Here is a 12,500-nt window from a genome sequence, read left to right as displayed (position 1 = left end):
AATAATACATTTTATTTATAACGCACTTTACATCAACTTAATGACCTCAAAGTGCTACAATGCACATTAAAAGAAATACAACATAAAAGACTAACTAGATTAAAAAGAAAAATAACTGAGAAAAAAGAATCATTCAGTACCATTAGTACTAATAGTACAAATAGTGTAACTGATTTGCAACTGTATGACTAGCAGCAGTACTATTAGTAGTACTACAGCAGTAATAATAGTAGTACTACAGCAGTACTATTAGTACTACTACTGCAGTACTATTAGTAGTACTACTGCAGTACTATTAGTAGTACTACTGCAGTACTAATAGTAGTACTACTGCAGTACTATTAGTAGTAGTACTGCAGTAGTACTAGTAGTACTACTGCAGTACTAATAGTAGCTAATAGTAATAGCAACTAATAGTAATAGCAACTAATAGTAGTATCTGTGCTGGATAGATGAGCAACGTTTACTTCAGTCAACTGGGTAGGCTGATCTATGCAGCACAGCTCTAGGTGGACACGCCCACTAGTGATGTCATATGGGGTAGATTTTCGACACGGCCTGTAAGGCCAATCACACTCACGCCTGGCGTTATAACATGTCACCTTTAAGGCTTTCATTCCTTTGAGCGGGTTGTGTAACTTTATTACTCGTGGTGTTAGCATTAGTTAGACAACAGCTACACAACTAGCTACAATCACATTGACCTTTGCGTTTACATTCAGGCAATTCAGCAGATGCTCTTATCCACGGCGACTTGCAATAAGCACATTTCACAGAAGAAAGAGAAACAGCAATCTAATGCTGTCGGTGCATTAAGGATGTTCACAGAACCGAGTGCCAAGCACTAACCATCGCTAGTGCTTGTATTCGGGGAATCGGTTAAAGGTTAACCGATTCCCCGATTACAACAAAGACAGCTTGGATGAGATGCTACACCGTTCTAGGTACTGTCTGAAGTGCCAGGACGTACATCGTACAATAAGTGCGCACATTAAGTACGCACTCATTGTACGCACTATTAGTAATAATAATAATAATAATAATAATAATAATAATAATAATAATAATAATAATACATTTTATTTATAATGCACTTTACATCAACTTAATGACCTCAAAGTGCTACAATGCACATTAAAAGAAATACAACATAAAAGACTAACTAGATTAAACAGAAAAATAACTGAGAAAAAAGAATCATTCAGTACCATTAGTACTAATAGTACAAATAGTGTAACTGATTTGCAACTGTATGACTAGCAGCAGTACTATTAGTAGTACTACAGCAGTAATAATAGTAGTACTACAGCAGTACTATTAGTACTACTACTGCAGTACTATTAGTAGTACTACTGCAGTAGTACTAGTAGTACTACTGCAGTACTATTAGTAGTAGTACTGCAGTAGTACTAGTAGTACTACTGCAGTACTAATAGCAGCTAATAGTAATAGCCACTAATAGTAATAGCAACTAATAGTAGTATCTGTGCTGGATAGATGAGCAACGTTTACTTCAGTCAACTGGGTAGGCTGATCTATGCAGCACAGCTCTAGGTGGACACGCCCACTAGTGATGTCATATGGGGTAGATTTTCGACACGGCCTGTAAGGCCAATCACACTCACGCCTGGCGTTATAACATGTCACCTTTAAGGCTTTCATTCCTTTGAGCGGGTTGTGTAACTTTATTACTCGTGGTGTTAGCATTAGTTAGACAACAGCTACACAACTAGCTACAATCACATTGACCTTTGCGTTTACATTCAGGCAATTCAGCAGATGCTCTTATCCACGGCGACTTGCAATAAGCACATTTCACAGAAGAAAGAGAAACAGCAATCTAATGCTGTCGGTGCATTAAGGATGTTCACAGAACCGAGTGCCAAGCACTAACCATCGCTAGTGCTTGTATTCGGGGAATCGGTTAAAGGTTAACCGATTCCCCGAATACAACAAGGACAGCTTGGATGAGATGCTACACCGTTCTAGGTACTGTCTGAAGTGCCAGGACGTACATCGTACAATAAGTGCGCACATTAAGTACGCACTCATTGTACGCACTATTAGTAATAATAATAATAATAATAATAATAATAATAATAATAATAATAATACATTTTATTTATAACGCACTTTACATCAACTTAATGACCTCAAAGTGCTACAATGCACATTTAAAGAAATACAACATAAAAGACTAACTAGATTAAAAAGAAAAATAACAGAGAAAAAATAATCATTCAGTACCATTAGTACTAATAGTACAAATAGTGTAACTGATTTGCAACTGTATGACTACAGCAGTACTATTAGTAGTAGTACTACTGCAGTACTATTAGTGGTACTACTGTAGTACTACTAGTAGTACTGCAGTACTACTAGTAGTACTACTGCAGTACTACTAGTAGTACTACTGCAGTACTACTAGTAGTACTACTAGTAGTACTGCAGTAGTACCAATAGTAGTACTAGTAGTACTGCAGTAGTACCAACCAATAGTACTGCAGTACTATTAGTAGTACTAATAGTAGTACTACAGAAGTACTATTAGTAGTACTACTGCAGTACTATTAGTGGTACTACTGCAGTACTATTAGTAGTACTACTGCAGTACTATTAGTAGTACTACTGCAGTACTACTAGTAGTACTACTGCAGTATTAATAGTAACTAATAGTAATAGTAACTAATAGTAGTATTACTGCAGTACTATTAGTAGTACTACAGCAGTACCATTAGTAGTACTATTAGTAGTTCTACTGCAGTACTATTAGTAGTACTACTGAAGTACTATTAGTAGTACTACTAGTAGTACTAATAGTACTTCAGTAGTACTACTAATAGTACTGTAGTAGTACTACTACTAGTAGTACTACTACACACTAGTAGTACTACTACAGTACTATTAGTACTAATACTGCAGTACCATTAGTAGTACTACTGCAGTACTATTAGTACTACTACTGCAGTACTATTAGTAGTACTACTGCAGTACTATTAGTAGTACTACTGCAGTACTAATAGTAACTAATAGTAATAGCAACTAATAGTAGTACTACTGCAGTACTATTAGTAGTACTACAGCAGTATTAGTAGTTCTACTTCAGTACTATTAGTAGTACTAAGTCCAGACAGCGGGGCGGTCCCCGTCTGGCTGGCTGGCTGGCTGGCTGGTCCCCCCCCGCCCCGACTCACCGGTGCAGACCTGGGGGTCCCTCAGGTCCCTGCGGGGGTCTCTGTAGTAGAAGGGCTCACACAGGTCACAGCTGCGGCCCATGGTGTTGTGGAGGCAGCCGTCACACACCCCCCCGCTCACGTTCCCCGTGGCCAGGAATACGGCCATGTCGAAGTGGCACTGGCTGGAGTGACCGTTACACTCACACTCTGCACACACACACACAGGGAGACACACACAGGGAGACACACACACACAAACACACACACACAGGGAGACACACACAGGGAGACACACACACACAAACACACACACACACACACAGGGAGACACACACACACACACACACACACACACACACACACACACACAGGGAGACACACACACACACACACACGGAGACACACACACACACACACAGGGAGACACACACAGAGACACACACACAAACACACACACACACACAGGGAGGCACACACACACACACACACAGGGAGACACACACAGACACACACATACACACACACACATATGGAGGCACACATATGGAGGCACACACACACAGACACACACACACATGGAGATACACACACACACACAGGGAGACACACACACAGAGACACACACACACACACACACACACACAGACACACAGGGAGACACACACACAGAGACACACACACACACATGGAGACACACACACAGAGACACACACACAGAGACACACACACACAGGGAGACACACACACACACATGGAGACACACACACACGGAGACACACACACACACACAGAGCGAGCAAACAGAGACACACACACACAGAGACACACACACATGGATATACACACACACACACGCATGGAGACACACACCACATTGAGACACACACACACAGACACACACACAAAAGCACACACACACACACACACACACACACACAACCATGGAGACACACACACATGGAGACACACACACACAGAAACACAGAAACACACAAACACACACTATTATTACACGTGTGCGTCATCAATTATTATCGTTTTATTGCGAGGTATTAAGACTGGGACGATATGACCGGAGCATTGCTGGTATTTAGTGTGCCAGATTAACATTCTCAACTCATTACTAATGTACTGTAATCTATTAACCGTTGTACTTCGTGCTGTGTGCTGCCATCTGTCATAGCGTAGCGTAGCATAGCGTAGCATAGCATAGCGGTGGATAACTAGCGGCCACACATTCCTGTGGTTCCTCTGACCTCAATCACTACTGTTGAACTGTTTTACACAGCTGCAAGTGTATGTAATCAGGCTTAATACGTGTGTGTGTGCCTGTGCAGGTATGCATGTTCCCCTGTCTGCATGTTTGTGGGGATGCTATAGGAATCTCTGCCGGTATGCATGGTATGTATGGGTTTATGTATGTACGTTTGGATGAGTGTGTGTTTGTGTGTGTGTGTAATTGTTGGTGTAGAGGTGTACCTTTTTAAGTGTGTGTGTGTGTACGTGTGTGTGTGTGAGAGTTTGTGTGCGTGTGTGTAGAGGGGTATGTTTGCATGAGTGTGTGTGTGTGTGTGTGTGTGTGTGTGTGTGTGTGTGTGTGTATGCATATGTATGAAGGTGGACCTTTTCAAATGTGTGTGTGCGTGTGTATGTGTGAGCTTGTGTGTCTGTGTAGAGGGGTACATTTACATTTGTGTGTGTGTGTATGCATATGTATGAAGGTTGACCTTTTCGTGTGTGTGTGTGTGTGTACCTTTGCAGGTGTGTGGGTTATGCGATTCCGCTGGGCTCCAGGGGAGGTCCTTGTGGAAGTGTCGGCACCGTTCGCAGTTCAGACCCTCAGTGTTGTGTTTGCACACGCAGCGGCCGTGGATCTGACCAATCACAGCACACCACAGCCCAGCATTACCCCCCCATCACCAAGGAATACCTCATAATACTTCTGAGTGCACGATTACAGTCATTATGGAGCAGGAAGGGGTTAGACAGTACAGACAGGTCATTAGGAGCAGGAAGGGGTTAGACAGTACAGAGACGGGTCATTATGGAGCAGGAAGGGGTTAGACAGTACAGAGACAGGTCATTATGGAGCAGGAAGGGGTTAGACAGTACAGATACGGGTCATTAAGGAGCAGGTGGGGGTTAGACAGTACAGACAGATCACTAAGGAGCAGGTAGGGGTTAGACAGTACAGAGACAGGTCATTAAAGAGCAGGTAGGGACAGACAGTACAGAGACGGGTCATTAAGGAGCAGGTAGGGGTTAGACAGTACAGAGACAGGTCACTAAGGAGCAGGTAGGGGTTAGACAGTACAGAGACAGGTCATTAAGGAGCAGGTAGGGGTTAGACAGTACAGAGACAGGTCATTAAGGAGCAGGTAGGGGTTAGACAGTACAGAGACGGGTCATTAAGGAGAACGGTAGGGGTTAGACAGTACAGACAGATCACTAAGGAGCAGGTGGGGGTTAGACAGTACAGATACGGGTCATTAAGGAGCAGGTGGGGGTTAGACAGTACAGACAGATCACTAAGGAGCAGGTAGGGGTTAGACAGTACAGAGACAGGTCATTAAAGAGCAGGTAGGGACAGACAGTACAGAGACGGGTCATTAAGGAGCAGGTAGGGGTTAGACAGTACAGAGACGGGTCATTAAGGAGCAGGTAGGGGTTAGACAGTACAGAGACAGGTCATTAAGGAGCAGGTAGGGGTTAGACAGTACAGAGACGGGTCATTAAGGAGCAGGTAGGGGTTAGACAGTACAGAGACGGGTCATTAAGGAGCAGGTAGGGGTTAGACAGTACAGAGACAGGTCATTAAGGAGCAGGTAGGGGTTAGACAGTACAGAGACGGGTCATTAAGGAGCAGGTAGGGGTTAGACAGTACAGAGACAGGTCATTAAGGAGCAGGTAGGGGTTAGACAGTACAGAGACAGGTCATTAAGGAGCAGGTAGGGGTTAGACAGTACAGAGACAGGTCATTAAGGAGCAGGTAGGGGTTAGACAGTGCCTCTCTCTGACCATGCCGTGCTCCCGGGTGCCCACGCCGGGCACGGGGGCGCACTCGGAGGCGTGTCCGTAGCAGAAGCAGCTGCCTCGGACCACCAGCTCGTACAGGGCGTAGTAGTACTTCTGCAGCACGTCGGGCCGGCGGTCCAGCAGGTTGTCCCCCAGCGTGTGCAGCTTGGTCAGGTTGATCCGCAGGTTGGTGATGCGCAGGAGCTCTGGGAGGGGGGAGAGGCAGAGAGGGGTTAGGTGATGGAGACATGAACACGGTGGCTCAGTGTTTCACCACCAGCTGGTCGTTACAAGACAACAAGAACATCAATAATTTGTGGCTTCATGTCAAGGGCGTAGGAACCGGGGGGGACGGAGGGGACGTGTCCCCTCCAATATTGGAGACAGGTGCATTTGTCCCACCTAAAAATTATACCGGGGGGAGAAAAATATTTTATTTTATTTTGAAAGCGCAACACAGCGTCTTGTCACCGCTTCTTATTCTAAAAAACTAGATGATTGAGCGTGCAATTAAAGAATTGATTTGATATTTATCAGTTCATTACTGCCATTCAAAATGTGTTTTCCTTTACATTTACAAATGTATCTTTTTAGTAGAATAAAATATATTTGTGAATTCTTTCAGACATATTTCTGTACAAACCATTGACGGACCTGTCAGGTTTCCGATATGTGCCCCCCCAATGTTAAACTGATTCCTACGCCCCTGCTTCATGTGGACGTTTCGCAGCATGTTCTAATGCACGGTTTGTCGTACCTAAATGGCAAACTCTTCAAAACTTCCAACAGGAAGGCCAGTGAACGTGCTTTACACGGAGAGGAATAGAGCCGTCTGAAGGTCAACAATAAAACACCAAAAATAAGAAAAGGAAAACGTAAAAGCGGGCTTTCCGTCCACCTTGGATCTCCAGGCTGTAGGGGTCCTTGACGTGGATCGCGGGATCCAACACTTTGTAGATCACCTGCGAAGGAAAACAATTTTAGAAGACGTTAAGCTCTGAGGCTGCACTTACGAGACCTTCTGTAGGCTGGCTCCCCTGCTGTGGGAGTACTGGTAGAAGTGGGAAGGGTTGGTGGACTGACATTTCTGACATTTCATTCCTATGCCTGTTAATGTTGAAATTATTAACTCTGTTCCTTCACTGCTCTGCAACACTGACTTCACATCCGCGATTCATTTAGTTATGGAAAAGTAACAATACATTTAATAAAAAATGTGTAATACAGTTAAGAAAAAATGTATAATAGTTACTAAAAAAGTAATATTACAGTTAATAAAAAAGTAACAAAATAGTTAATAAAAAATCAATGCCCTAAATGCAAAATTAATTATACAGTTAATAAAAAGGTTACAACACAATTAAAAAAAACGTATAATAAAGTTAACAAAGAAGCTAATAATAAAGTTGATCAAGAGTAACGACAGAGTTTACCTAAACGCTGAGCCATTAGGGGTTCACCCATCCCATCCCTCCTCCCCTAGACTAAAGGGGAGGAGGGATGGGATGGGGGGGGGGGAATGTCCTGCGGCGTGACCCCTGACCTCTCCCTCCGTGGACGGCTCGATGTCGGAGTAGCGGTCCTCACAGATGACGTCGTTGATCCGGAGCAGCCCATCAGCCGGCACCGCGGGGAAGGTCTTGGTGCAGTTGTAGGCGAAGTACCGGTAGGGCCGCCACGACCGCCCGAAGTCCGAAGAGCGCTCGATCAGCATGGCCGCCGGCCGGAAGGTCTGGAGGCGGAGTCACAGTCAGAGGGGGTGTGGTTACAGGCCAGGGGGCGTGGCCAACAGGGGGTCAGGGGCAGAGAGAGGGGCGTCTTCATGAATTGTCAGCCCTTCATGTGAACAACAATGTACAGCAAGGCCGCCCGGACGGAACGTCTGGGGACGGGGGGGGCGGAGTCACAGTCAGAGGGGGTGTGGTTACAGGCAATGGGGCATGGCCAACAGGGGTTAGGGGCAGAGAGAGGCATGTCTTTATGTTAGCCCTTAATGTGAACACACTCATAGCACAAAAAGGGCAATTATGTACAATTTATGAAAAGGAGCATTGACTATAATTTATCAGCATTAACAATCAGCGAAACCAGATTCTCACATCTGGGAACGACTAAGTACGCCTAATGAAAATCAAACCTTCAATCAGTGACATTAACGTACACTGTATAATTTCCCAGCATGCTTATCAAGTGCGGTTCTTGGCTCCTGCACGCTTTTCTTCTCTGAGAGAATTTTTTAGCACAAGCACCTCAATCTAAACCCTACAGGTAGCCGGTCGTGCTGCTGGTTTTCAAAGAGAAGAAATAAATAGGTTCGCCTCCCGTCCCTTCGCTGTGTGTGGGCCATCTACATAATAGGCTGGACGCCAGGCTGCAGGCGGAGCTCTGCGGTGGAGCAGATGTCACACTGGAGTAATGAGCATGTGAGGGCACTCAGGCCAAAGCGTCAGGGGAGGCAAAGTATACGACTTTACGATTTCTTTATAACAGGTCGGATGTCTTTCTCCTCCTCGGATCTGAAAACTTCAAGAGCTTCAAGAACTTTCTCAGAACACACACAAACACATATTAACACAACCCACACAAACAAACACACACACACACACACACACACACACATATAAACACACACACACACACACACATACTAACAAACCCACACACCCACCCACAAACAAACACACACACCTTGAACTTCATGATGAGGTGAGTGAAGTGGAACTCGGCCTCCAGGTTCAGGCGAAGGCTGACGCTCTCCAGCCCTGGAGGTGTAAACAACAACACAACAGTCAACAAACATGACAACACACATGGTAACAATATTCACAGCAGACATAAATGGGTCAAAACTATCACAACAAATATATGCGTATCTTGTTGTTAGGGTGTTAGACGCTCGACCAAAAGGCTCTGGGTTCGATCCCCGATGTTCACAGTCTGTCTGTAGGCATTCTAGGGCCAGATGCCCCCTTACCCCTACCTGCTCCTTAATGACCCGTCTCTGTACTGTCTAACCCCTACCTGCTCCTTAATGACCCGTCTCTGTACTGTCTAACCCCTACCTGCTCCTTAATGACCCGTCTCTGTACTGTCTAACCCCTACCTGCTCCTTAATGACCCGTCTCTGTACTGTCTAACCCCTACCTGCTCCTTAATGACCCGTCTCTGTACTGTCTAACCCCTACCTGCTCCTTAACGACCCGTCTCTGTACTGTCTAACCCCTACCTGCTCCTTAACGACCTGTCTCTGTACTGTCTAACCCCTACCTGCTCCTCAATGACCTGTCTCTGTACTGTCTAACCCCTACCTGCTCCTTAATGACCTGTCTCTGTGCTGTCTAACCCCTACCTGCTCCTTAATGACCCGTCTCTGTACTGTCTAACCCCTACCTGCTCCTTAATGACCCGTCTCTGTACTGTCTAACCCCTACCTGCTCCTTAATGACCCGTCTCTGTACTGTCTAACCCCTACCTGCTCCTTAATGACCTGTCTCTGTACTGTCTAACCCCTACCTGCTCCTTAATGACCCGTCTCTGTACTGTCTCACCCCTAGCTGTAGCTCACCCTGGACTAAGTGTGTGATGAGTGATTAGCCCCCCACCGTTAACCGACTGCCACCAGGTGAGCTCCCCGCGGCCGTCCGTCAGGTAGATCACGTTCTCCACACCGTGGCTGGTCCGGGACAGGGCGCCGTCGGGTCCACGCCGGGAGTTACACTGGAAACACTTGTCTGACTCCTGGAGGACACACACACATCAAACCACACACACACACACACACGCACACACACACACACACACACACACAATACACAGGACAAACACGTATATCAGTCCTGCACTCTCGACAAAGAAGCTGTTTTTGGACAATGTCGTCTGTTCTGTACTTTAATAATTCAATTCCACTGACGTTATATTTGTGTTTGGATTTAAATCTTCTTTTTGAAGTTTTGCTCTACGACCGGCGAGGGCGGTGTACGACTGCTCTGGTTGTCTGATCATGAACTGATCAACACGATCAGTGATTGGTGGTTCGGGGGACATGCATGCAGAGCCTGCGTGTCACTCCCCAACAACAAACTGTGCATCCAAGAACCCATTAATCAGAGTTAATTATGTTAGATCAGACATTGCACATGCACGATTCACGACTCCGACACGAAAACGATACACGGTGCGGTCCTAACGCCAACGCCGCCACTTCCCCCGGAATGTTCTGCGGTGACGATGGTCGCAGGCTGGGATGGTTTGGAGCAGGACTCTCGTGTCAGAGGACCGCCGAGCGCGACGGCTCTCCTTCCAGAGAGAGGGGGGCCCTTGACGAAGGGGCCAGCCCTGGCGGTGGGATGACAGCCCGCCGCGGGTCATGTCTGCCCCTCCCCCCCCCCCCCCCCTCATGTCTTCCGCCCCCCCCCGGGTCCCCAGGTACAGACAAGCAGGTAACTGGAAACCCCCTGGTGTGCACCACATACAGCCTGGGTGAGTGGAGGGAGGGGGGGATTGAGAGAGAGAGAGAGAGAGAGAGAGAGAGAGAGAGAGGGGGCAATAGGAAGAGCGAGGGAGAGGTCCACTAATGAGATCAGTGATGGGATGTGTCAGGCGGTGAAGGCTACCAGCTGGAGCTGAACTCCAGCTCCACGGCGAGGTGACAGTGGAGCACGCAGACTCCGTTTCCTCAGGGCCGCAGTCGAGACTCAGACAAAGGAAGGTGTGAAAGAGACGGACGGGGGCGGGGGGAGCGCTGTGTGTACACCTGGAGGTGACGGCTCGTGTCAGGTCGTGTCGGGGGGGGTGGGGGGGCTGCTATGGAAAACCAAAATGAAAAAGATGAACGGATGAAGATGGATGAGCGAACCAGGGTGGAGGGAGGGGGGAGAGGGAAACATGGCGGCGACCGGTCTCTCTGGGTCCAGCTTCAGCTCCCAGAGGTGAACGTCAGAGCTGACCTCCGAGTACACCCGTGGTTATGAGAGGCACGGCTCCGATGTTGCCATCGTACAAAACACCCCGCCATCTCTCTCTCCGGTCATGTGACTTACACCGCCATCTCTCTCTCCGGTCATGTGACCTATACGGAGCACCAACTCTCTCTCTTCCTGGTCGTGCGGAAATGTCGTCCACCATCTCACCCTCTCTCTCGCTGGTCATGTGTGCGTGTGCGTGCACATGCGTGCGCGCGTGTGTGTGTTCACGCACGTGCATGCGTGCGTGTGTGCACGTGTGCGTGAGTGTGTGTGTGCTTGCTCCCACCTGCAGGTGGCTGACGATGCAGTAATTCTCGGGTCCGTCCAAACCGCAGGTGGAGGTGGCCGTCAGGTTGACAGCTCGTCCAATTAGAAGGTTCCCGGTTGCCGGGTAACAGCTGCCCCCCGTGCAGACGTGTGCTGAAGACGGAAGCTCCTCCCCCGACGACACGTGCACTGAGGAGAAGGAAGATAACGAAGGGTCAAAGTTTGAGTCAGGAGAAAGCCTGCTCCCATCGCCTGATTTCAAACGACCACGGCTGATTTTATTAGTGTACTATACTTTGGTTAAAGAACCAGAGAAGGAGAGAATGGAAGAGAGACAGAACGGAAGAGGGCTTGTTGATTCTAATATATTTCGTTTTTGAGCAAAGAGAGAACAAACAAAAGCGAGACCGAGACACGACCTCGGGGACAAAAGAGACGAAGCTGTGTTGACTTTCTGATTTTTTTCCTGCACAAAAGAGCAAAGCAGCGAACAAACCAGCCCATAAAGGGACGAAGGGAGCTTGCTGTCGACTCTCTGATGATTAACAATCCCCCTCTAGGTGGACTGCATTTGTATTTGTACAGCGCATTTCTAACCAGTGGCCGCTCAAAGCGCTTCACAATATCGCCTCAAATTCACCCATCCATGCACACATTCACACACCGACGGCGGTGTCGACCACGCGAGGCGACAGCCAGCTCGTCGGGATCAGTGAGGGTGTGATGGCTTGCCCAGGGACACCTCGACACTCAACCCGCTCTAGATCCGATCTCCAGGGTGTGAGACGATGCCGAGAGTCCCGGTAGAGGGCCCCCCTGGGGTCTTTCTGAGCCGGGGTCCCTGAGGGGGACTCACAAGGGTGAGCACAGAGAGGAAGAGGAGGGGAAGACGAGGAGAGGACCCGCCTTGCTTTATCAGCGCAGAGCAACGTCTCAAACACCTGGCGACAGTCGGCCCACACAGACATGGGATGATCTCACTATACACACACACACACTCACGCTCACACACACACACACACACACACACAAACACACACACACCTGTATACAGAACCACACACAGACACACACACAC

General features: G+C 47.4%; 1 protein-coding gene across 1 annotated transcript in view; it reads right to left on the bottom strand.

The window, feature by feature from the left end:
* Positions 1-12,500, bottom strand: part of lamb2l (laminin, beta 2-like) — a 59,609-nt gene that overhangs the window by 30,075 nt on the left and 17,034 nt on the right. Inside the window, exons 3-10 of the mRNA XM_079741564.1 lie at positions 11,442-11,611; positions 9,794-9,929; positions 8,880-8,953; positions 7,735-7,923; positions 7,090-7,153; positions 6,195-6,397; positions 4,930-5,050; positions 3,195-3,383 (exon numbers count right to left, since the gene is read on the bottom strand). Coding sequence (XP_079597690.1) covers positions 3,195-3,383; positions 4,930-5,050; positions 6,195-6,397; positions 7,090-7,153; positions 7,735-7,923; positions 8,880-8,953; positions 9,794-9,929; positions 11,442-11,611 — 1,146 coding nt within the window. The remainder of the gene's footprint in view (positions 1-3,194; positions 3,384-4,929; positions 5,051-6,194; positions 6,398-7,089; positions 7,154-7,734; positions 7,924-8,879; positions 8,954-9,793; positions 9,930-11,441; positions 11,612-12,500) is intronic.

The sequence above is a fragment of the Pollachius pollachius genome (genome assembly GCF_949987615.1).
Source record: "Pollachius pollachius genome assembly, chromosome: 8".
In the NCBI taxonomy this organism is placed as follows: Eukaryota; Metazoa; Chordata; class Actinopteri; order Gadiformes; family Gadidae; genus Pollachius; species Pollachius pollachius.
This window is presented reverse-complemented; position numbering and strand designations above follow the sequence as displayed.